This window comes from Sesamum indicum, linkage group LG11 (assembly GCF_026168435.1).
Source record: "Sesamum indicum cultivar Baizhima isolate 11 linkage group LG11, ASM2616843v1, whole genome shotgun sequence".
NCBI classification, from domain to species: domain Eukaryota; kingdom Viridiplantae; phylum Streptophyta; class Magnoliopsida; order Lamiales; family Pedaliaceae; genus Sesamum; species Sesamum indicum.
In genome coordinates, this window is record NC_142667.1 from 300,752 (window position 1) to 324,593 (window position 23,842).

Sequence of the window (23,842 nt, forward strand, 5' to 3'; positions counted from 1 at the left end):
CTTCTTTGCAGCTTCATACGCCGCAACATATTTGGCCTATTTCATGGAATCGTTGTCATGATTTAGAACTTTTATAACTGACAACTCCTCGATTTAGCCCAAATATATATAACCAAGTTTAGCATCATCCACAACATATTGAAAGTGGGTATTGATATACCATTTCAGTATCAACTCTCCATGACCATCTACATTAAGAAATCCTTAGTTCTTCTCAAGTACTTAAGGATATTCTAGATGGTAGTCTAGTGACCATCACTAGCACATGTCTAATAACAGCTATTTAATAATTTAGTGCATTGCTACATATACATGCAATTTGTCGTACTTTTCCTACAAATCACAATATCACATATATAACAATTGATAAAATCACAAAACTCAAGGAATAAAAAAGTAATTCCATTATATCATCAAGCGGAAGAAAAATACCATATAAAATTAAATTAATAATATGACGTACATGTTCGTATCCAATCAATAAAATCAAAGAACATGAATAATGAGAGAATTCTCTACGCTGGGTAGAGATTTACAGCTCTGTAATTTATTTTTGTGATTTGTTTCTATAGATACATTATTTATAATGATACAAATTTCTTATCTTTTAAATTATTTTAAATTCAAATGACAAAGTAGTTAATATTTGATATATAAGTGACTTATCTTTTCTCACTTAACTATCAAATATTATTGCTTCATATAAAATATTATCACTATATAATAATAAAATATAACTAACTTATTAACTTTTTTAAAATATTCTCGTGCTTTTCGAATTTTATCCAAAATAATAATAAATTTGTGCAGATTAATAGATTAGAAATACAATATAAAATTCAAATTTATTTTTGTATCTTTTAATATTTTTTTATCATTATCATATTAATTTAAATTCATTATTTCGCAGCTTATATTGATTATATTCTTTTGTATAAATATTAATACTTTTATTTTGTACAAATATTAATATTTCTTATTCTTTATTTAAAAGAAACTTCATAAATAATATTAGTCAGATTGTTTTAGATAAATCCAATATTTATAATTTTTTATCCAAAACGTTGTTAGATAATACTACTAAGATCTCTTTAAGATGAAATATAATAATTTTTATATTATCTAAAAATATATATTATATTTTATTTGGCATAATAGAGCTCATTGAGGTTGTCCATATCTGTAAATACGTAGCACTTATGTGGATAGCTTTAATATTTCTGTTTTATTATATATAGATATGTTGTGGAAATGACATTACAGCAGCTGCCTCTGATAAATGCAATAAGCCCAAAAGGGTTCCCGGAATCAATCAGACTACTGCCCATGGGCCTATTCAGGTCTTCTAAAGTACAACTCCAGCCCTTTGGATCCCCATTAACCAATGCAATTGATTTAAGCCCATTGTCCACGACTCTCCAAATCAATTCTGAAATCTGAACCCATCCTCCGCTGCCGCTCCTGCAAGCTTTTACCCTCAAATTCGATTCACGAAGCTAGGGTTCTTCATTTTTTTACACGGTATATTATTCTTGCCCCCCTTTCTGTCGAGAGTTTTCAGTTTTGTGTTTTTGATGATTTCTGTATTGTTCTTTGCTTGTTTATCAAGGTAAAATTTGTGAGCGAATATGAGACCCATTTTCTGCGGCAATTTTGAGTACGATACTCGACAATCGGACTTGGAGCGCTTATTTTCCAAATATGGAAGAATCGAACGTATCGACATGAAATCTGGTAACTTCCAAAAACATTTTTTTCTATTGATATATTTATATATGTTTCAAAATATTGATTTTGCACTTCTGTTAACTGTTTTGCTCTCTTCCTTACAACTTTTAGTTTCCTGTGTTCTTGATTTGGGTCATGGATATTTAGTGATTGAAACACAAAGAAAAATGTTCTCCTCACTCCGGCAAATATAAATTTGTAGCTCTTTTTTCTTCTTTATTTTATTTTATCTTTTCATGTTTTTCCCTTTTCTTCTCTTTTATACACTAGAATACAGCCCCTGGTCTATAGCTGAGAAATCAAGCATAAGGGAAATTAATAGCGCCTTGTAAATTTACTACCTTTTCCTTCCCCCCTTTTTCCTGGAGTCCCTGTGCTATTCGTAATGCATTTTGTATTTAACACATGACTGGAGTTGTCCTTTGATTGCTTATCCGTTATAGCATGCTCACATTTCTGCTGATCAATTTTAACTTAAAAAAATGTGCATTCATGCCCCATTGTGTTTGGAATAGAAGGTTGAACTTTGACTATTGCTCGTCTTACCATACAGAGGATATTTTTGTGGTAGCATTGACTTAAGGAATTATGAGTTATTTAAGTGAGCTTACTGCTGGTGTACGACATGAATAAAACATAAGTGGCAGGGAAATTGAAAGAAAACTCATATCCTTGGCAAGGAAATGGCAGGAAATTTCAATCTTTATCAAAGATCTCCATATTTAAGTGTTTGTTTTCACGCAGGAACTTCTATTGCTAAAGGAAAATGAGCTACTACCATCTTCTCTGCAATAAAAACCTCTAATGCAAACGGCAACCTATCTACTTGACAGTTCTACTCACAGATGGATTTGTTCTACATCTCTTTCACTTTCCTCAATGAATAGAGTTGACATCTCACCAGAATAGTAATGGTGGAAATGAGTTCATCATGCCATGCACCACAATAATGATAAGGGATCAATGTTTCTGTTCATCTGCAATGCCAACCACACTATTCATAAGGCGATCAATGAGTTCTATCATGCCATGTCTTCCATTTACTGAACTCTGCTGTGAAATTCGTCAACCATGCTTAGCAATGACTACTCGACTCCCCATGGATCTACCCATATTTTGCCTTCATCATTATTCATCTTTCTTTAGTTCATCATGCAAGGCCTCTACATCCTTTCTTTCATCAGAACCTTCTCATGTTTGCAGGTGTTGTACTTTATTTAACTGTTTCATAGGGCAAAGTAGTTTTTCCTTTTGTGTTTCTTTTTTCCTGCCAGCTAATAATATGAGTTGTCCATTGAGGTGTGCTGCGGGATCTTATTCTTTATTGTCTCTCATTCTCATGCTTGTTCTTTTACCTCAGGATTTGCCTTCGTTTATTTTGAGGATGAACGCGATGCCGAAGATGCCATCCGTGGTCTTGACAACTTACCATTTGGATATGACAGGCGCAGATTGTCAGTTGAATGGGCCAAGGTATGTTGCCTCCTTAGTTGATCAATTTCTTTGGGTGAAGACTTCTCTACTGGCTGTCTGGTTCTAGCATTAACAATAGTGAGATTAAGTCGTCTCTTCTTTTAGTAATGGAAAAATAAGAATTTTCTTTGTTCAACAAGTTATTTGAAGTTAAATTGTTTACAACTTTTACATGGTTTCATCTTGTTAGGGTGAACGTGGAAGGCATCATGATGCAAGAGCAACAAGCCAGAGACCGACTAAAACCCTTTTTGTGATAAATTTTGACCCAGTCCGTACGAGAGAACGTGATATAGAGAGGCACTTTGAACCATATGGGAAGGTTCTTAATGTACGCATTCGTCGGAATTTTGCATTTGTGCAATTTGAGACCCAGGAAGATGCCACGAAAGCTTTGGAGTGCACCCACATGAGGTGATGAATATTATTAACTTGCCTTTTATGTATCTTCTGTCGTATTCAGAGTCATTTTAACCTCATCTTAATAAGTGGCCTGATAAAATTCCTACGCAATTGCAGTAAGATACTAGACAGAGTTGTTTCTGTCGAGTATGCTCTGAGGGATGATGATGAGAGAGGTGGAAGATATGATAGCCCAAGAAGAGATTATGGAAGGCGTGGAGAGAGTCCTCCCCGGAGGTCACCCAGTCCTCGGTACCGCCGGAGTCGTATGAGTCCTGATTATGGGCGGGCTAGAAGCCCAGTTTATGATAGGTACAACGGCCCTTCATATGCAAGGGCCAGGAGTCCTGAATATGGCAGATATCGAAAATAAGATGCGTCCTCTGCGTGCTCTCTGGTTAACTGGTATTCGAACTTTTCTCTTTGATTGACATGCATGTTAAAAAAATGAAGAAATTTTGTTTAAGCGGTGCCTGATAAGGATGACATCTCTATGTAGAAAGCATCTAATATATGTAGTCCTTTCTTCCCATTGCACTTGAGGTCATATTGTTTACATGCTTCTGTGTTCCTTGTGCGTTAGGTCACCTGTCCACGGATCAAGAACTTGATGGAGAGAGTCCGTATGGAAGTCCATACTGTACTTTGGTGTGCTAGTCAGTCTATGAATGGAGTGTATTAATCTTGCAACGAAAAAACTTATAGGCACCAATGTTCAATCTTCTTTGTAATTGGAATAGATTTGGTCGGTTTGTTGACAAGGTACTGGTTATTTGTAATTGGCTTGGTGTTTGAGGAGTTTCTCTTGTGCATAAGCTGTTGGTTTTGTGATGGATTTTTAGTTTCTTTTCCTTACTATTATTGCCAGTTATTGGGGATGGTGGCAACCACTTGGTTGACTAGGTGCATTCTTGTTTTCTTATTTGATTCCCTACTCTCGTCTTTGTGAGCAGACCGGTTTCTAAAAGTGGTGGGGTGAGACATATAACCAAGTTGCTTAGATTTTCAACTTTATATTTAGGTCCATTTTATTCAACAAGTAGTTGCGGTACCAATTTTTTTCTGTCATGATATCCTAATTGCCCATAGTGAAATGGATATGGGTGGAAGAAAAGATAAGCCAACAACTGTTAAATTCATAGGAAAAAATTCAATGGAAAAAGAAAAATCGACTGAAAGCAATAGAGGGGAACAGGACGTTTGCTGCATGGTTCACTCTCTATTTGCTAGTATGTCTTGAAAGCAGGGAGCCCACCTGTTTATAAGTAGTAAATAAACGAACATCAAATGCATTTTGCAGGTTTACATCTCTAAAAGTAATCGACTGTCGTCTCAGGTTGCATAGTTAATTCGTTCCACCAATTATATGATAGAAACATAGAGAGGATATAAGGTAGTTAGTAATTTAGGCATCATCTACACAAATAAAAATGACAAACACAAAATCAAGAAGAGGCTCTCTGCAACTCCCCTTGGATGGCCTTGTCAAGCCAAGTCTCAGCATCCTCCATCATCCCCGGACTGAGTCTGACCATAAGAATGCAAAACTCCGTCTCGTTGAGCGCCCCATCTCCGTCTAGATCGCCTTCTCGTACCATAGCCTCTGCATCTTCTTCGCTCATCCCTTGTAATCCTAAAAGCTCACAGTTCTTCTGCAGACTTGTGGACGTGATCAACCCTTTAGCTGGATCTGCCAGAAGACGGAACCCACTGCAGAGTTCGGCAACAAAGGTATCGACATCTAACTTATCTGCCATCACAGGCAACAAGTCTTGGTATTCTCCGCCATCAACTTTGGTTTCCATTTTTCCTTGTGAAATCTCAAGAATCAGGAAGAGCTGTAGTATATCTCAAAGGGAGAGAAAAACGTGATAGCCCTTTATGGGAATAGATTGGTGATGCCGACCATGGAATGGAGAGGCTAACGCATACGTGCCATCGTCAAATTTATGTGATTCCATGAAAATTGGACGGCCAGGATTTGGTTCTTGTGTATTTAATGCGTATCAAGTTGTCCAAGTCTTGGTACTACATTCTTGGAGTGCTTGATTGATTTCCCATTGGCGTTTTACACGGGAATTTGGGGTATTTTCCAGGAAGGTGCGTCGTGGGGTAGAAATATGGGACATGGGTATGGGTGGGTTTGTTTGGACAGATATTAGAGTATGACTTGTCACTCGTGAGGAAATTTGCTTATTTTGTCGGAGTTTATGATTCTTCTACGAAGCTTCCTTCTTCTTGTACTCCCTAACCAGTTTGCACCATCCAATACATAATTATATTTATATTCTCTGAATTTTTAGTATACTTATACGAATCATTTTACTTTTTCATAAATATACAAGTCATCATGTCACTGTTTTCCAACCAAAAAAAAAAAAAGTGGTCTGAAAGTGTGAACTATCAATACTGCCCCTTACTGATAAAAAAAAATAATAAAATGAAAATGCATTTCCTTGTGTGACAGATTTGCCCTATGGAGTGTTGCTGTAATTGCCAAAATTTAGCTGGGGTCTCAAAGTAATGATTTAGGGATAAGCAATATGGTCTCATATCATGTTTTATTAACTATATCAATTTTTAATTTTTATAATATTATGCTGTTTAATCTTTACAAAATTTTAGATAAAAATCTTCATATTATTTAATAAATTTTAAATGTGCACAGCTATCCCATTTTATCATTTTTTTTAAAAAAAAACAAATAGAACCTTATATAAAATTACCCAATTTAATAATTAATGATGCGTATCAAAATCCAACAGCACCACAAGAATTTTTAAAGATCTTCTAAGAAATTTTAAAATTATCATAGGGCTAACATGCAAAATAAAAAATTACCAACTCAGATGTGTAAAACAGTAAAAACTATTCGATAATATAAAAATGAGAAAATCGAGTGAACACTTGCTACGTGTGAGCAACTAGTTTATTTACTTATTGCCTTACCTGAACCCCTATTTATTATAATAAATTTTGAGATTTTATGGTAAGTAGAGATATCTTTAAAATTCTTGAGATGTCTATTTTCTGAAGATGATGTCTATTCAAGTTTTTGAGTTATTCCCTAAAATATATGCCAATAACAAGGGATTTTGTTAAGATAGCGAAAAATATAGGATTGTTAGTAGTTGGATTTTTGAACAATGGAATCCAGCTGACACCATTTTAGGAAGATAGAGCCTAAGGTCTACAGAATGCAAATGAATGACATTAGGCTGCTACTATGAGTCCTTTTTTTGGTGTTGTCCTATGAGAAAAAGGGAAAAGAATATTTTATTAAATATATTTATTACTAAATTATATTAAAATAATGAACTAACAGTTTTAATAGAATTTATATAAAATACACAAATATTTTAAATTACAATTCATTAATTTTAGTTATAACTAAAAATAGCAGATAATAAATAATAATCAATATAAAAGTTTAAATTTCAAAATTTTGTAAATTTTTAAAATTTATTAATTGATAGTTAATATGAAAATTTGATTTGAATTTTTTTAATAGGTGTATGTGTAATTGTAGTATAATTCAATGAATTATTGGGTAATTTTCCGTAGATATACTTAAAATTATCTAGTGATGTGTAATTAGGATTAACAAAAACCAGTCCACTAAAAGTTTGAAAAAATGCTTAAAAATTTTATTAATGAGTTGAATTCAACAAAAATTTAGAGAATGGAAGGAGGGTCATTAATTTGTATTGTTTATTTGGACAAATGAGTAGGAAAGAAAATGTGTCTTTCTCCCATAATATTTTGATGGAAGCTACACACCACTTTACACATACATTGCATACAACACAATATTATTTAATTAAATTAATATATGTAGTGTTCAAAGTCCACATATAGCATGCAATTAACAATAAGACTTATTTGTGATTATGGGTTTAATTAATTAATGAAGAAATTGATGGCCCTTAGACCCATTCATCAATTCATCACCAAATAGGGTTTCTGCAAATGATGATGAGTTAACTCTATGACAAGTCTAGAAAGGAAATTAATGATCAGAAGTGAGCTGCCCCATTCTCTTTGAATAACAACCAAACCCCCCATACCCATACCCATTGCATGCATCATTTTAGAAAGCCCATTCTTTCAAGACAGACATCCTTAATATATAGAATTCTGTAGAATTATAGGCCTGTCTCTGTCTGTCTCTGCCCCCTTCATCCATATTAATTCTTCTCCTCGGACAACAGAAACTAATAATCAAGGGGCTGCCGGCTGCCGGCCGCTGTTTAATATACCACAAATGACTTGTTAATCATAGTATCCGCAAAGATGAGTGAGACCGCTCATCTCCACTCACTCCCACCTCTTCTTTTCCTTTCAACTGTATTAATTTTCTATGACATCACACAACACTTTTTTTTATTTACATAATTCAAATCTTTACAATTACATTTCCTTTTTCACAGAGATTATAAGCTACCAAACATTCTTTTTTCTCCTCCACCAATCACTTGTTTCTTTTGTACATCACAAGAACTGGACTTCAGCTATCAAATTAACACAGAGATAGGCTCCTGCCCTTTTCAACATTGGATAGGTAGCTACCAATTTTCTTTCACAATTTTATACTTTTCGAGCACTACTTTTCCTTCCTTGTACTTTTGTGACTCTTCGTACGCTTTCTCATACTTCCACCCCAACACCTCCCGGCAGTCTACACAGTGGATGTCGGCCACCCTGTGCAAACCGGTCATCAGCTGCCGATCCTCCTTTGGACCCGTTAAGACATTATGTGCATGAGAAAATAGAAAGGCTCTACCGTTTTTCGACTGATCAAAATATCGAGATCAACAAGTTAGTGACAAACGTCATGATCATCACATGTAAAAGTAACCTGAAAAAAGAACCCTTTTTTATCCCCTTCCTTTTCCAAAATTGTTTCCAGTTCCTTTATGTGTCCTTTTTCAGTAATGATGAGCCGATTTACTGTCCTAATTTTCTGTTGATCAAACAAGCTAGATTCAAAAGAAATAAATGACCAGTTGAGTAACTCAATAAAAAATAACAGAGACATAGTCCCTGATAATTGAGTTGAGGGAGAAAAGAAGATGGGAGGAATTGCTTCACCTGAAATCCTTTTGAAACGATATCATCATGAAGAGCAACAGGGTTTCTGCATTTATAGCAGCTGTACAACCTTGGACCGATCAAATCTCCCATTTTCCCAAAATAATGTTAAGAGAATAGGGAAACCTCAGCTGCTTCTGTTCTATGTCGTCTAACCAGACAAGAAGTAGTTTTATTTGTCAACCAAACTTAGATGGCAATTTTCTTGCAAGAAAAGATTAGACGGAAATTAAAGCTCGGGACAAATGATGAAAGGAAAACCATTTGATTATTGGAGCCAACACAATTAAAATAGAAGATTGAGTGATGATTCTAAACAAGACATGATGTTAATCAAGTAAAAATTGGGTCTTGAAAAGGATAGGGTTGATCAAGTACTCACCCCCTTTTGAAGCAGAAGCTTATATAATTATAATGGAGGGGTATTGGCTCTCAACAATTATTGTCACACTCAATGGCCCCAGCTCCTTGCCTTGCGTTTGGATATCCATTCACCTGAAAACCGACGACCCCTCAAGAAGAACTTGTTATAGTAAACAATAACAAAAAATGCACCACTGCTGACAAAAGCGATTTCTTTATAGGCAATAGGGATAGGAATTGGTAATGGTTTCAACTACTTTTTCATCAACATTGGAAAATATATTCCCCACAGCATGCAGCATGAGACTTAACTAGTACCACTACAAGTGCAAAAGCTACTTGCCTTGTACACCCAATTGCTGAATAATATATTATAATACTGCCAGTGTTTGAACTAGTCAGACCTTGCCAAAAAAAAAGCAAAATTAAAGAAATATTGTATAAGTTGTGATGCCACGATCCTTAGACTTGAGCCTGCAGGTGATTCGCATGCAGGCTGAAGATGATACAGGGGTTCTTACATTTTCAAAATGTAAACACGCGAGGCTAGTATGACATACATGTACCAAGATCATGCACAAGAAATACAATTTGTTGTTTGTCTACCAGGTGAAATAGAAATATATTCAGAAATCAACTATTATGTACATTCTCATACAAGATCCATTGCCCTGGCTCCAAAAAGATGATTAGTTCTACAAAGGAAGCCACATCCAATAAGGAAGGTTCCAAAGATCCATCACAACAAAACAAATAGAATAAAAGTCCTAAACAAGGAAAAACCGTCCTGAGATCATCCTCAACCACAAAACGAAAAACTTGGACATGGGCAGGAAGAAGATAAGAAGCAAATAACCCACCGGTTAATGAACAACCACTTTATCTTTCGCCATCCACCTTTTCTTGGTTTCCTCCATTGCATCCTGCTTCATCCTCAAAAGTTCTTGAAACCATTGCTGATATTGTGCTTCAATTGCATCAAGCTCAAGCTTCAGCTCAGCCTCAGGATCTCTCCTTTGCAAAGTCAAAGTTGAACAAGGGCTCCCTTTGGAAAACGTATCCTGATCAGAGAAAACCAAGTCAGAGTTCTCTGCCAACTGATCCCTATGTGCAGGATATTCTAAATTGCCACTTTCAACTGCACGCAATCTGCATTCAGCACAATATAGATCCCTAAAGTCCCTCTCAGAGGCTTCAGCACTGGAACCCTTAGACATCACACTTCTTCTTAAAGAATCTTCACCCAAGACCTCAGAAGTTGCTGATCCATGTGACAACTTGTTGCCTGTATTTATTGTGAAACATGGAGACAAAGCAAATGAAACGTGAGGAGAAGCAATACTGGAATTCCCATACAAATTATGGCCATTAACAGCTGGTACAAAAATTCGAGGATCCATATGAAACTCGCATGCATCATCTTGCTTGACCACTAACTCAGCTGGACTACCTGCCACGGGTGTCTCCCATTGATCTGGCATCAAGGTTAGGCCACTTGCTCTTCTCTCTGCGCTGGAGAGGCAACAAGATGAAGGCTTCCAGTTTGGCAAAATTCTCATAATTAAGAAATCGATAAAGTCGGCAATGAAAGCTACATCATGTTCAGCTAAATCCAGCTGCTCAACCATCTCAGCTGCAACAGCAAGCGCGGTGTCTGAATCAAGGTAAAATAGAAAGTGTATGTTCCTAACACGACCTGCACTTTAAAAGGACGATTATTGGATGCTAGTTTGCTGCAGCAACAACAGAGCAATACCAACTCACTACTCGCTTACTTACCACCCTGATCCGCGATGCGCAAGGTTAATGAGATTGAGCTGTCATCATTTTTCTTCCCCTTCAATCTAAATTCATTGTTCAGATGTACTCTTTGAATTTCCAGTACTGACGAACAAGAACTCCCAGAATTGGAGTCTGGACACTGAGACTGGTTATATTCATGGTCTATGTCCATAGAATGAGGCCCACAAATGAATGTACTTAAGAATCTAGGTGCTTCATTAGGTATTTGTAACAAATCAACAACAGGTAACTTTGAATGCTCAGATTGAAGAAAGGGGTCTCTAAGAAGCTCCTTAGCAGACAACCTTTGAGAGGCTGGAGCCAAGCATTTCTCAATGAATTCTTTGACTTCAGGAGAAGACACCTTGCCAAGTGCAGCAGGTTTCAAACCCTGCCACACAAAGTATAAATAAGACGACAACCACATAATTTTGACAGAATCCGATCCAGAATGAAGCACTCGCAAATATACCTTAGTAACTTTCCTAAAAATTTGAGCTGGATTTTTGCATTCAGAATAAGGATAATCCAAAGTCACCATTTCCAACAAGCACATTCCAAAGGAATATATGTCAACCAGTTCATTATATTCCTCCTCATAAAGCTCTGGAGCCATAAATTCTGGGGTTCCTAATCAAACAACACAAGAAGAATAAATACTTCTCGTATGATCCATTTTAATTTTGAGAAGTACAAACTCAACAACTTTATACCAATGACACTCTTTGCTGTAGGCCGCTGCAGGATGGTTGCCAATCCGAGGTCCCCAATTTTTACTTCTCCTTGATTTCCGTTAACAAGAATATTATCACATTTGAGATCCCTATGAATGACAGGTGGGATTTGACTATGAAGATAGTCTAGACCTCGGAGAATCTGCCGTGCCCAATTCTTTATAGCCTTCATATCAACAGTTTTGTGCTTTTTCCGATATCTAGAAGCCAAAACTATAGTATTAAGATATAATCTCTGTACAAAGAATTTGAGAATAAACAGAAGATACTCACTGCCTCAGGCTCCCAGATGTGAAAAGCTCTGTGATCATGTTAATAGTTTTCTTCTTTTCATCAATCCATGAATCATAGAATTTGATGATATTTTCATGCTTCAGTTGTTTTACAAGATGAACCTCAGAGTACAATTTTTCCAAATCTTGAGGTGACTGCAACACCTCATCTATCTTCACCCGATTCCATGCAACTTCTATCCCATCAACTTGATCAAATGCCTTGTAGCTAGAATAAATAAATAAAATGAGAAAGTCCACTTAGATGATTTACTTTTTCTTTTTAACACAGTTCCTACAGCGATCAGGTAAATGGAAAAGAAAGAAAAGGGGAAAAGAGGAAAAGGGTTGAATACATACACAGTCTTGAATGCGCCCTTGCCCAAGACTTCATTGTACTGCAAAAGAAAACCAAATGCATAAAGCCAAGTGAATTAACGTGCAGCAACATCCTAGCATTGTAACTTGTAAAAGGGGGCAAAAAAAGAAAAAAGCGTTAAATGCATTAGATTCCAAGCACGGCAGCTGTCGGGATTCTACAGAATATCTAACATCTTCTAAATCAAAGTGGATTAGAAATATCATCTCAGGGTATAACATAGATAGCTAAAACTACAATGGAATCAAATAAAATCAGTCTCAAAACTAAGTATGATTCAGATGATAAGAATCAGAATGAAACATGATGTCATACATTATCAGATCATCAAGAAATAATAGTTACTAGAAGATCATGAAACCATGAAAGAAACAAGAAGAACAAAGTACCACCATCCAAAATTCCACAAAAGGACAAGTGCAAAACCAAACATACCCGGACATATTGACCTCTGGGACATTTCTCCACATAATCAACCTCGTGATCAGGAGCGGCATTATAAATACCTTGACTCCCTGAAGAACCTATCGAATTCATATTCCTATTCCCACTCCCACTTCCATCTCCTATAACAGAATGACGCAATCCAGAGCCCGCACCAGAATTCATTCTGGTCGTAAACAATAACAAGAAGAGCGGTAGCAGCAACGACAACCTACCAAAGTTAGCAGAAGAAAAAGTGACGTTGAAACCAACGAGGAAACCTAGGAATCAGAGAAAAGCATTGTGAGGGAAAGGGGTTTGTGTTTTTTCGCCGAAAGAGAACGCTGAAGCAATGCAATAGGAAACGAAGGACGGCGATCGCGGGGGGCAGATTCGGGATCGACATTTGCGATCGGCATTGGCAGTATGAACATCCACAATCGAATAATTCAAAGAGAAGGATGATTGAGAAGGTAATCCAGAAAAGGATCCAGGGTGACACGATGAAGAAGAGTATTTTCGCGTCATCAACATAAGACAAATTTCCATAATACCTAATCCTCTGACGCTAAGAATATGATTAAGCTGTGATAACGATACATTAGCTCACTCAATTTATTCATAAAAAAATCAACAGTAATTCCTGAATTTTGCCATAATCGAAATCAAACAGTTTGGTCTCGAGCAAAGGGATCTGAAACAAAAACTTGGAAGGAACGGATTTTTGGTTAGAATTTGAAGGTGGGGTGGGGAGTTGGTGAAATGAAATTAATGGGAGAACGGAAGTGCAAAGGGAATAAAGTGAAAAGGGTTTGTGTTGGGAAGGAAAAATTAAATCAAATCAAATAATTGGGGAAAAAAGGAAAAAATGGAAAAAGTGAAGAAGAGATGAATATATAATTAGGGAATATTAGATCCAAATTGATTTGGGGCGGGAGGAACACACACTTGTACGGACATCTTTATTAACCCTATCTCATAATTAATTAATTTTATTATTATTATAATTTAATTAATCCATCAACAGAATTGACAGAGATAAGAAGAAAATAGAAAAAGGATTGCGGTGAGCGTGGATCGAACACGCGACCTTCAGATCTTCAGTCTGACGCTCTCCCAACTGAGCTATCCCCGCTTTGTTGACAATATCATTTGTCGATCTAACAGTGCTTCGTTGGATACTCACCGCATCAAACTTTCACTGAATATCCCAACTCTGGAAGAAATTATAGTGCCTAGAAAAATGAACCCACCCAACAAAACTGAAAGAAACCCCAACATATGCAGTGCCAGTGCGTCATCGTCGTCATATATAATAATATAATACTTGAGTAGAAGCACTTTCACTCATTTCTTGTAGCGGTTGTTGAGCTAATGCTTTCTTAAACCAATCACATCCTTCCACACAAGAACCCTTCATTCATTGTGTTTTCCTCATTTTTGTTCCGTGTGGGTCGTCGATGCTGAAATTGCTCAAACTCTTGCAGAAAGATTGATTTTTTAAGTACATTGAGCGAGAAAGAGCGATGGGTTTGCTCACAAACAGAGTGGAGAGAAGTGCGATCAAGCCTGGGGATCATATCTACACTTACAGAGCAGTCTTTGCATACTCTCATCATGGTTAATCATTTCTCCTCCCTTCTTCTTTTCTTTAATTTTCTTTTCCCAGTGATGATTATTATCTTGCACTTGAAAGAAAGCTGCTATGTGGCCTGGCCTTCATTTTATTTGACCCAGTTTTCCCACTGGAACTGTATTTTGCTTTCTGATTTGACCTGTTGTTGACCTTGATTTGCCCTTCTCGTATTATTACTCTCAATTTTAGCATTGATTATCTAGAGTCTGGACATATAGTACAAGTTACGACCATGGATTATGTAGTAATGGAATTCTGTAACATTTGATCCTCATTTTCAACACATCAGTTTGTCTGTTCTCTCGCCCTGTGCCGCTGTGCGTTTGTGATGCTCAGAGTTGACTCTTTTCGTTGATTATTTTTCCTGTTTTTTTCTTTGCAAAACTGCCCATTTTAGATTCCTTTTTTGGGATTCTGCTGGCAGCCGAGTGTTGGAGGTGGACAAACCATACCATCAATGTCTCGTAATTGCAGTTCCAATGAAGCTTCAAAACCACGCAGACCCATTGAAACATGCCATACAAATTACAATAATTTTTATACAAAGAGAAAAAGTATATTAGAAAATACCCAAAAAATGATTCTTTTCGTATATGCTCATTGATCTGCTTCTCTTACATCTGTGATGATGAAACGTGAGTTGTAACAGAAGATTGCACGTTCGGGGGCATAATCTTGAGGGTAACATAGGTCACACATGACCAGCAATTGAGCTGACACTTGATTTTGCTCTAATTATAATATGAGCAATATGTGTCTGACAGCAACTTTAACAACTGCTATGTTCCTCCTGAGAGAATCTATGATGAGAATTCTGTGATTTTAGTCAAACAAATTGGACTACGTAGACAAACATTCTTTTTCTTGATGGAGCAATTTCAAACGATTAGGACAAAATTTGGCACATGCATGTGGTATCTCATTTTCTTGTTTACGCCAACCACTTCGATGCTGTGTAAAATCCAGGCCCCACCCATAATGGTTGTGGGTTAAGTTGAAGTGTCCATATGCTGGAAAAGGATGAGGTGATACTACATGCCTGAAGATTACCGGCACTTCAATTAATAAGTGATAAATATCTCTTTGAGTAGTTTGGTGTAATACTGCATAGATTCCGCGCTGTTCATTGTAAACTTGGAGATTTCTTTGTTTCAATAGGAGCCTATACGCTTTTTATTCGATGATAAAGTTCAGGAAGAAAATAGCACATTGTCGTGCTATACACTCTCGTATCCCAATATCCATCTTTTTGTATGAAAATTACTTCTAGTATGCCCACTGGAGCATGGTTTAAATTCCACTAAATTGAGTACATATGTGGTACAAATTTTTCATAGATTATTCCCTTGTTTTTTGTCTCAGTTCCTCCTTAACATTGAAAGTCTTTCTTTCACTAACTGTGCAATTAAGTCCTGCGGCTTCAGTTAGAGTGTTAGATTCAAATGTTTGGTGTTTACACCTTTGGCTGGCTGTTTAGTGCTAATGTGTCGCTATGTTATTAATTACTGGGACTATCGCTTCATTTTCAGTAGCAGTTAAGCACAAATAACTATTACTTGGCTTAGACCTTTTAATGTCTGATTATGCAGGTATCTTTGTTGGGGGTAGCAAAGTAGTTCATTTTACCCGCGTTGAAACGTCTTCCAGCTCTGATTTTGAAGTATACAGCGCAATTGCAGAATGTCCGACCTTTCCTGACTGTGGATTTAGGCAGCCAAGGAGTGGAGTCGTCCTGTCCTGCCTAGATTGTTTCCTTCGTAGTGGTTCCCTTTATTGCTTTGAATATGGAGTAACCCCATCTGTTTTCATGGCTAAAGTACGTGGAGGCACATGCACAACTGCTGCATCTGACCCACCCGATGCAGTCATTGATCGAGCAATGTATCTGCTGCAGAATGGATTTGGGAACTACAATGTGTTCCAGAACAACTGCGAGGATTTTGCTTTGTACTGTAAAACAGGACTCTTGACTATTGATCGGATGGGGATGGGGAGAAGCGGACAAGCTTCATCTGTGATAGGTGCACCATTGGCGGCTCTTCTTTCTTCCCCTCTGAAGTTGCTTGTGCCGAGTCCAGTTGGAGTGGCTGCAGTGACTGCAGGAATGTACTGCATGAGCAGGTATGCAACCGATATTGGTGTGCGAACCGATGTTGTCAAGGTAGACGTGGAGGACCTGGCTGAGAATCTTGGTGTAGAGATCAGTGAAGAAGTAGCTGCAGAAAATGTGGTTTCAGACAGGCAACTTATCAGATGACATCTATTCTCTTCGGATTATATTACATATCTTCAGCCATGAACACTATTGTTATAGACAGAACGCATGGTCTTATCTGCATCATTAGTTTGTTGTTATCTTAATGAATCACATAATTCTATGTGATATATAGTCACAACATTGTAAGAACTACACAAATGAGGTTTGTACAGATTGCATCTTAATCTTATTTTTTCTAGGTGAAGTGATAAACTATTAAATTATTGGTTACGATCATTAATATCAATTATATATATATATATATATTAATCTAATAACTGGGGATGATTATATCAATCATATATTAATAATCTGTAGAAATTGCATCTTAAGCTGGGTTTGCTATGAGGCTAATGGGGTTCTACTGAGGAGCAAATCAGTAATGTTAGATGAATTTGCTATATTCAAATATAATTAGGGGCATTGCTAAGGTGTTGATGCATTATTACTACTTCATATTTTATAATTTTAAAATTTCCTTAAAATCATTTAAACTTTTCGTGGGCCCCAATGAATAAATGTCAACAAGTAGGCAGTAGGCATAAATGAGTTGTGTTGATCAGCTCCAAGTTGTTTTGTTTTTTCTTTACATATATGATAAATTACTAGAAATTGCCCCCAATTTTCCAGTAATATTAAAATCCTCCCCTGAATTTTGGAAACTTGCAGCAAATGGGCAGCTCGTCGGCGGCGCCATGGAAGCAGCTTCTACTCAGCTCAATCCAAGCCAATTCCCACCTCAAGCATTATTCCTATTTCCAGCTTGTCCGCATGTTATATACTGTTATAATTTCTTCAAATTCATTCCCTTTTCTCTTAATTTATGTCCTGTTTTCTTTTCTTCCCTCTTTTGGGTTATTTCCAGGCAACAGTAGCATCTAACGGCAGACCCTCCAATCGCACAGTTGTTTTCAGGTTTCTCCCCTTTACAGTGCGCACAACGCAGAAGATTAAAGTTTGATCTTTTTTCTTTTCATTATGTTAATTCTATGTTTTAATCAGAGGGTTTCAAGATGACGGTGATAAGATTCTAATCAACACCGACAATCGCTCTCGGAAGGTTCATTTTTTTTATTTGTTTTGTCTGAATTCACTCTTTCTGTATAATCCATTTTGTGGTTTTTGAGTATACTAATTTATTGCCATGAATTTGTATGCAAGAGTTCATCATTTCAAACTCCATTCTTTTTGCTTATTTCTTTGTTTGCACCATCATATGAATCTTTTTTACTATACAGCATCACCAGTTTTTCCACATTAGTATGATGATTAAATATTTAGTTGTTGAATGTCGTTTTTGTTTCAACGCAATTTGGCTTTCGGTAAGGTTTCTAGCCTGTTTCATGCAATGTCACTGCGCCGCCATTTCTAATATTATTCAGGTGAGGGACACAACTAATCAACTTGAAATTTTGGCAGATTGATGAGCTCAAGCACTGCCCTTTTGCCGAGGTACATGTATGTTTGTTTTCGTTAAGAATGCAGTGAACTAACATTGGCGCTGACACGTGGTTTCGATTGCTCTTCGCTTTCTACAAGTTAAGTTGTAATCTGTGAACTCCTGCTTCTTTTGATGGTTCAGATATGTTGGTATTTCACTGAATCTTGGGAGCAATTCCGAATCAACGGATCAGTAGATGTCATAGATGGAACTAATCCTGATCCGGTGAAACTTGAGGTAAATTCCATAGCTTTTGCAACCTCTTGAATAGTCCAGTTAGAATTCAGTATGAAATATAGGATGAAACTCCAATTCTGTAGAAGCAGTCCAAGTTTACACTGTAATGGGAGTGGCCAACTATTCCACCCCATCATCCTGTCGGGAAATTTCAACACAGAAGGAGCAGCATGTGCAAAATTAGAATGGAAAACCAAATATAAGAATATAGACATTTTAAAGTGCTTCAGAGATATGAGTTGCGCTGAAGATGGCTCAAGTTTCTCTTATTCCCTCACCAGGGAAAATTAGGGAACAAGTGTGATACAATTGTCATGTGATTAGTAGTTATCTTCTCTGAATTGTACATCAATCACAAGGCAAGTGTTTTGCACTTATCATATAATTGATTTAGGTCCCGCTATACCCTGTCTTGGTTAGAATTTCCCTATTACAAGTTAAGTGTATGCGAAAACCATAAATATATGGACTTTGGTGTGTGAAATGCAAAAGCACGTTAGCAGTTACTCAAGAAAAATAAGTAAAGGTATATGCTCGAATGCAGCAACGAGAGAAATCCTGGTTTGCATGCTCTCCTAAATCAAGGCTGCAGTATATGGCGCCCACGCCAAGACTCCCTTCCCTGAGCGAACTGCCATCTGAAATCCCCTCTATGGATCCTTCCATTGGACCAGTAGCTGCATTTTGCCTGCTCATACTCGATCCTGCCCAGGTTCTCAGACTCTCTCCCTGTTGCTTTCTTGATTTCCTGAAACCTTCAAAGTCATAGATTCATGTGTTGTTTGCAGATTGACTATTTGAATTTGAAGAGCAATGAGAGGCTCATATTCACATCAGGATTGAGTAGTGATGGAAAGAAGCTCTGGACTTCAGAAAAAGTCAATCCTTAACATTATGTCCCAGTTTCGCAGGAAAATTTACAGTTGGTGGGAGAGTTTGATCAATTATTTTGACATTGATTCATTTATTATTATCATTATTATTATAAATGGCTACTCTGTCTCAGTGGAGTGTGTGATTTATCTAACCTGTCTGATAATAGCAGCACTTTGATCAATATTTTGAGATTCCTGAGGAAATACTGGAAAAGGCGTGTTGATTAAATTCATTATTAATATCAAGGAATAAATTGGAATAGCAGGGAATGGAATGGAAATGACATGGACCAACACCAACCTTAATTTGCAAACATATTTTTGTTCAATAACATGTTGTTGTAGACGAATAGCATAGATGTTGTATAAACTTTTGATCACTCTCCATCTTTTTCTTATTGGATGGGAAAGGGGTTTGGAGTTTGGAGGGGGGGAGTAATGGATGCTCATGTCAGGCAGTGGCAGCTAACACGTGTATCCATGCATTGGGTGAATAAGCTGCTGATACTCATACCCCCACAATTCTTGTTCAACGTAAGAGGGATTCCTGGACCCCCGGGGTTCCCAATATGAAATCCATACACATCCCAATCTCTTCTCTTGCAACTCACTCAATCATCACCATAAACTAATATGAGGAAAAAGTATATAACATTATCTTGTCTCTATGTATTAATAAATTGGTATATTGCTATTTAAATTATATCTATTTTTACGCATTATCGTCGAAATTGTTCTTTTTTTTAATAATTTATCCTCTCAAATTTATGAAAGTTGTATTTTGTCATATATGACTAATTTTTTATCGGAAGAATATCACATATGCTGTATATGTGAAAAATATCACATCATATTACTCTTAAATATCATATAAACACTGCACGTGCTGTTTTTTCAACAAAAAACTTGATTGAAAAACAGTTATAAATGACAAAATGCAAAATTTTATAAAATTGAGTTAATAAATTAATTAAAAAAAAGTTTAAATGCCAACATGCAAAAATGGTCCTAGTTCAAATTACAAAATATAATTGATCATAATAAATATTTAAAAACACAACTATTTATATAAAAAAGAAAATTGTCTTAATTCATCTTAAAATATAATGTACGTACATAGGATAGGATGTGTTCATTAGGAGATTAAAAAAAATTCAAAAACCCCTAATTAAATTGAATTGAACTATTTTATGAAAAAGAAAGGAAAGAATGAAATTGGGGGTCGGCCATCACATACCGCTCCACCTACCTTTTATTATATACATATATATTCTTTACTATTAGACACACACTCTACGAAATTCGCATATTCACCAACTGCAGGTAATGTTTTAATTTTAAAAATTTATATTAACTTATATAATTATGTTATTTAATTAATTCATTTATTAAATATAATTTATATTGATCGATGTACTATTTTACCGTAATATTTTACGAAGCTATTTAACCGTAATATTTTACGAATTTAGCTATTTAAAATATTATTGAGTTAAATATCAGATTTTGATATAAAAATGATATAGTGGTTAATTAAATTTTAGGTTTGGTAGATTTAAATATTATTATCATTAATTTACTCAATTTCATAGGACATGTTGACTAAACTGTTAATTATATGTATTGATATTTAATTAAATTCCATAACAGCGAGAACTTTTTAGAAAATTTATAAAGATATTCAAAATTGTATTTAATAAGTATTTGAAAGTCGTATTTGAAAATATTATAGTTATTATATAGGAAAAATGAGATTTTTGAAATGATTTAATTTATAATCATTGAAAAAAATAAAATGAAAAGAGCTTTGACGCGATATGAAAAAAAGTTATGATGCAATGTGAAAAGAGCTATGATGTGATATAAAAGAGTTATGATGCGATTTAAAAGAGATGTGATGCGAAATGAGATTGATAAATCAGCTGTCAAAGGGATGCACTTGAACTTTATATAATTGTGAGATTGAGTTTATAGAAAAAATACTATATCACCTTCTGGTAAGCAGACTAGAAAAAAAAAAGAAGTTTAATTGATTATTTTATTGCGAGTTGGCTATGTGGTGCAATAAAACTGATTATATTAGGAATAAATTGATTATATTCTATGCATGTTGTCTACTTATCTTGTCTTGACTATATTTGATATACATATATAGATATGACTGGTTATTTACTTACTGAGTTGCAGAATCATTCCTCTGTTGATATTTTTTTTCAGGAGTAGATCTTGTGTCTGCCTGTCGAAGGTTAGGTCCAAATGCTACATTCAATCAGGTCGGGCCATTACGCAGTTTTCTCCTCATTTTCAGTTAAAATACAAATCACATTTTGGTTGTATAAAGAGGAATTAAAAGCGTAGAAACTACTTGTGATGGATTACTTTGTGGTATTTGGTATATGCGTATATATATAAAATTGTGGGTTAATTATGTTTGTTATGACGTTAGGATTACATATGCATATTGATTATGTGCATATTTATATATATAGATACAGGGGTTACTTTAAATATGATATTTAGGGAAGATATAGTTGTAATAGTGATAGAGGGTGCTACACTAGGTGGTATCAGAGCAAGGATTAGATTTCTTAAGAATAGTAGATGAAATTTGAGATTATACGTAAGGTATATATTAGGAAGCTACTTATATGTGTGCATTTCATATAGGATGGAAACGCCAGGTAAAAACGCTGCTAGCCCAACTAAGAATTGGGGTAGGACGGGAAACATGGCGCTTAAATTGGATATAAGCAAGACATATAATAAAATTAAGTAGAGCTTCCTTCGACAGGTACTTCTTAAACTAGGCTTCCACGATCACTTTGTACCTCTTGTTCTTTGTGTTTTGTCTGTTATACTTTTCCCTTAAAGAAGAAATCTTCATTCACTGCAACTAAAACCTCTATTCTTTTATATTAAGTGGCAGGTAATTTGGTAACATTATCCCATTACGAAATCTTCGGCAGGGAAACCCCCTGTCACCTTATCTCTTTTTGCTTTGTATGGAGACTCTGAGCTCATTGATCTCTTGGGTGGAACTGGTAGGGGAACTTCAGGGTATTTGCATTAGTAGAGGTGCACCAAGCATTTCTCACTTATTCTTTACTGATGATACCCTTTTGTGTTATCGAGCCTTTGTTGAGGCTATGGAGTGCATTCGATCTATTTTACAGTTGTCGTGTTCAGTAAAGATACATCTAAGCCTACTATGACGATTATATCTGCAGGACTTGGTATTTGGAGGGCGGACAAACATGTATATACTTGGGACTGCCATCTGTTGTGGGTTGTTCGAAGAAAGCGGTATTTGATTCCATAAGAGATTGCATTTAGAAGTGAATTAGCTCATGGGGGTAAGAAACAACTTTCTCAAGCCGAAAAAGAGGTTCTTATAAAAGTAGCGTTACAAGCCATTCCCATGTATGCTATGAGTGTCTTTAAACTACTGAGGAACTCATTCGTTAGATTGAGAATATGGTTGTTCACCTCTTGTGGGGATCATCTGAGACCCATAAGATACATTCATTATGTTTGGTTTCATTTTCAGACAATTTTTGAGACAAGACAAAACACACCTAATGTTTGCCTCTTTGTTTTTACACCTTGTTTGTGTGTTTTATTATTTTTGAACTTTCTATATAATATATATATATATACACTTTTATATATATAAATATAATATAAAAAAAATATTATTTGATAATGAACAGTAATTTTTGTCTCCAAAAAATACAACATTAAACATACAATATCTATATATATATACGCATTTATATATAAAAGATATATGATTTGACGATGAACATAGACTTTTGTCTCCCAAATCCCAACAACAAATATACACTATTTATTTTAAAATATTTTAAATTATGTCTAAAAACAAATCCAAACATACACTCTATCTCCAACATACACTTATTTATCTCTATTTTTCTCTCTCTATCTCCAAAATACAAAACAAAACACTCCAAAAATAAAATCAAACATAATGATTGGTTCTCATGTAATCGTTTGTGTACATCCAAGTTGCAAAGAGGACTAGGATTAAGGGATATCGTACTTCAATAACGCCACGCTTGCAAAGCAAGTTTGGCGCTTACTTGTCAAACCAGACTCTCTAGTTGGGCAAGGGGGGTGGGGTATCGTAGCAGTAGTAATAGACGTTTGATATGGACAAGTCAGTTTGATTGCAGGAGGATCTATTTATCATCTATCTATCAAACCAAAAATATCAATCCACAAAACTCCAATTATATATTATCAGTATTATTAGTAAGGGTAAAGGGTAAAGGGTAAAGGCCGCCCCACTATCCATTTTCCTTCCACCTAATTAATTAATCACAAGCAGAAGCCGCCATCTCTTAGTTTAACGCTTAATCTCTAATGTTTACCAACAAATTTTAAATTTTAAATTATCTCATATTTTAATGGTTAACGTTTTAAATTTTAATTTTTTTCTTTTAACTACAAATAATTGTATTGCTATTTTAATTAACAACTATTAATTAGAGTTAAATAATTTAAATTAATTATTTAATTAGACTTGAATACTTGATTCAACTAATATTTTATTTTTTAATAAATAATATCACTTTAGATTTAAATACATTTAATATAGTTTTCAATCTAAAATGATTTGTATAAGAAAATATGTTCATATAAATTATTAATTTTTCATCAAGTAATATTATTTTTTTAATAAATAATATCAATTTAGAATTAAATACCTTAACATAATTTTCAATCTTA

General features: G+C 35.4%; 6 protein-coding genes and 1 non-coding gene across 9 annotated transcripts; 3 read left to right on the top strand and 4 right to left on the bottom strand.

Moving 5' to 3' along the window:
- The first annotated feature begins 1,365 nt into the window (after positions 1–1,365).
- LOC105173065 (serine/arginine-rich splicing factor RS31) lies at positions 1,366–4,418 on the top strand. 2 transcript variants are annotated; one of them, XM_011094712.3, is made up of 6 exons: positions 1,366–1,521; positions 1,610–1,734; positions 3,089–3,201; positions 3,392–3,615; positions 3,721–4,008; positions 4,187–4,418. In XM_011094712.3, exons 2-5 carry the CDS (start codon positions 1,629–1,631, stop codon positions 3,974–3,976), a joined length of 699 nt encoding a protein of 232 aa, XP_011093014.1. In that variant the 5' UTR covers positions 1,366–1,521; positions 1,610–1,628; the 3' UTR covers positions 3,977–4,008; positions 4,187–4,418. The 2 variants fall into 2 exon arrangements, with proteins under 2 accessions (XP_011093014.1, XP_011093015.1); XM_011094713.3 differs by lacking the exon at positions 1,366–1,521 and adding an exon at positions 2,473–2,931 and having other exon boundaries at positions 1,536–1,734.
- Positions 4,419–4,837: 419 nt separating this feature from the next.
- Positions 4,838–5,663, bottom strand: LOC105173064 (calcium-binding protein KIC-like). The gene has a single exon (XM_011094711.3). It carries the CDS (start codon positions 5,406–5,408, stop codon positions 5,049–5,051), a length of 360 nt encoding a protein of 119 aa, XP_011093013.1. The 5' UTR covers positions 5,409–5,663; the 3' UTR covers positions 4,838–5,048.
- Positions 5,664–7,969: 2,306 nt separating this feature from the next.
- LOC105173067 (protein yippee-like At4g27745) lies at positions 7,970–9,337 on the bottom strand. 2 transcript variants are annotated; one of them, XM_020697937.2, is made up of 3 exons: positions 9,077–9,337; positions 8,695–8,845; positions 7,970–8,396 (listed from the first exon to the last, which is right to left on the bottom strand). In XM_020697937.2, the coding sequence occupies exons 2-3, from the start codon at positions 8,785–8,787 to the stop codon at positions 8,169–8,171; spliced, it is 321 nt and encodes a 106-aa protein (XP_020553596.1). In that variant the 5' UTR covers positions 8,788–8,845; positions 9,077–9,337; the 3' UTR covers positions 7,970–8,168. The 2 variants fall into 2 exon arrangements, with proteins under 2 accessions (XP_020553596.1, XP_011093016.1); XM_011094714.3 differs by lacking the exon at positions 9,077–9,337 and having other exon boundaries at positions 8,695–9,070.
- Positions 9,338–9,647: 310 nt separating this feature from the next.
- Positions 9,648–13,571, bottom strand: LOC105173068 (serine/threonine-protein kinase WNK8). Its single transcript, XM_020697935.2, has 7 exons — positions 12,660–13,571; positions 12,206–12,243; positions 11,847–12,074; positions 11,553–11,773; positions 11,312–11,469; positions 10,837–11,230; positions 9,648–10,753 (listed from the first exon to the last, which is right to left on the bottom strand). Exons 1-7 carry the CDS (start codon positions 12,831–12,833, stop codon positions 9,921–9,923), a joined length of 2,046 nt encoding a protein of 681 aa, XP_020553594.1. The 5' UTR covers positions 12,834–13,571; the 3' UTR covers positions 9,648–9,920.
- Positions 13,572–13,709: 138 nt separating this feature from the next.
- TRNAF-GAA (transfer RNA phenylalanine (anticodon GAA)) lies at positions 13,710–13,782 on the bottom strand. Its single transcript has one exon. It is a non-coding gene; the product is annotated as a tRNA-Phe (tRNA).
- Positions 13,783–13,904: 122 nt separating this feature from the next.
- LOC105173069 (protein LEAD-SENSITIVE 1) lies at positions 13,905–16,679 on the top strand. The gene is made up of 2 exons (XM_011094717.3): positions 13,905–14,267; positions 15,873–16,679. Exons 1-2 carry the CDS (start codon positions 14,174–14,176, stop codon positions 16,538–16,540), a joined length of 762 nt encoding a protein of 253 aa, XP_011093019.1. The 5' UTR covers positions 13,905–14,173; the 3' UTR covers positions 16,541–16,679.
- Positions 16,680–16,819: 140 nt separating this feature from the next.
- LOC105173070 (Pyridoxamine 5'-phosphate oxidase family protein) lies at positions 16,820–19,223 on the top strand. The gene is made up of 7 exons (XM_011094718.3): positions 16,820–17,305; positions 17,406–17,455; positions 17,543–17,600; positions 17,960–17,992; positions 18,123–18,218; positions 18,763–18,930; positions 19,007–19,223. Exons 1-7 carry the CDS (start codon positions 17,213–17,215, stop codon positions 19,106–19,108), a joined length of 600 nt encoding a protein of 199 aa, XP_011093020.1. The 5' UTR covers positions 16,820–17,212; the 3' UTR covers positions 19,109–19,223.
- Positions 19,224–23,842: the final 4,619 nt, after the last annotated feature.

What these genes read in the sequence shown, in the direction of transcription:
- LOC105173065 (XM_011094712.3), top strand. Translation starts at nt 1,629, where the DNA reads ATGAGACCCATTTTCTGCGGCAATTTTGAGTACGATACTCGACAATCG. An exon ending in ACGTATCGACATGAAATCTG is followed by an intron (nt 1,735 to 3,088) that starts GTAACTTCCAAA and finishes CTTTTACCTCAG; the next exon opens with GATTTGCCTTCGTTTATTTT. An exon ending in TGTCAGTTGAATGGGCCAAG is followed by an intron (nt 3,202 to 3,391) that starts GTATGTTGCCTC and finishes TCATCTTGTTAG; the next exon opens with GGTGAACGTGGAAGGCATCA.
- LOC105173064 (XM_011094711.3), bottom strand. Translation starts at nt 5,408, where the DNA reads ATGGAAACCAAAGTTGATGGCGGAGAATACCAAGACTTGTTGCCTGTG.
- LOC105173067 (XM_020697937.2), bottom strand. Translation starts at nt 8,787, where the DNA reads ATGGGAGATTTGATCGGTCCAAGGTTGTACAGCTGCTATAAATGCAGA. An exon ending in TCGTTTCAAAAGGATTTCAG is followed by an intron (nt 8,397 to 8,694) that starts GTGAAGCAATTC and finishes TATTTTGATCAG; the next exon opens with TCGAAAAACGGTAGAGCCTT.
- LOC105173068 (XM_020697935.2), bottom strand. Translation starts at nt 12,833, where the DNA reads ATGAATTCTGGTGCGGGCTCTGGATTGCGTCATTCTGTTATAGGAGAT. An exon ending in CCAGAGGTCAATATGTCCGG is followed by an intron (nt 12,244 to 12,659) that starts GTATGTTTGGTT and finishes TTTCTTTTGCAG; the next exon opens with TACAATGAAGTCTTGGGCAA. An exon ending in GCGCATCGCGGATCAGGGTG is followed by an intron (nt 10,754 to 10,836) that starts GTAAGTAAGCGA and finishes TTTAAAGTGCAG; the next exon opens with GTCGTGTTAGGAACATACAC.
- LOC105173069 (XM_011094717.3), top strand. Translation starts at nt 14,174, where the DNA reads ATGGGTTTGCTCACAAACAGAGTGGAGAGAAGTGCGATCAAGCCTGGG. An exon ending in CTTTGCATACTCTCATCATG is followed by an intron (nt 14,268 to 15,872) that starts GTTAATCATTTC and finishes CTGATTATGCAG; the next exon opens with GTATCTTTGTTGGGGGTAGC.
- LOC105173070 (XM_011094718.3), top strand. Translation starts at nt 17,213, where the DNA reads ATGGGCAGCTCGTCGGCGGCGCCATGGAAGCAGCTTCTACTCAGCTCA. An exon ending in ATTATTCCTATTTCCAGCTT is followed by an intron (nt 17,306 to 17,405) that starts GTCCGCATGTTA and finishes GGTTATTTCCAG; the next exon opens with GCAACAGTAGCATCTAACGG. An exon ending in CCGACAATCGCTCTCGGAAG is followed by an intron (nt 17,601 to 17,959) that starts GTTCATTTTTTT and finishes AAATTTTGGCAG; the next exon opens with ATTGATGAGCTCAAGCACTG.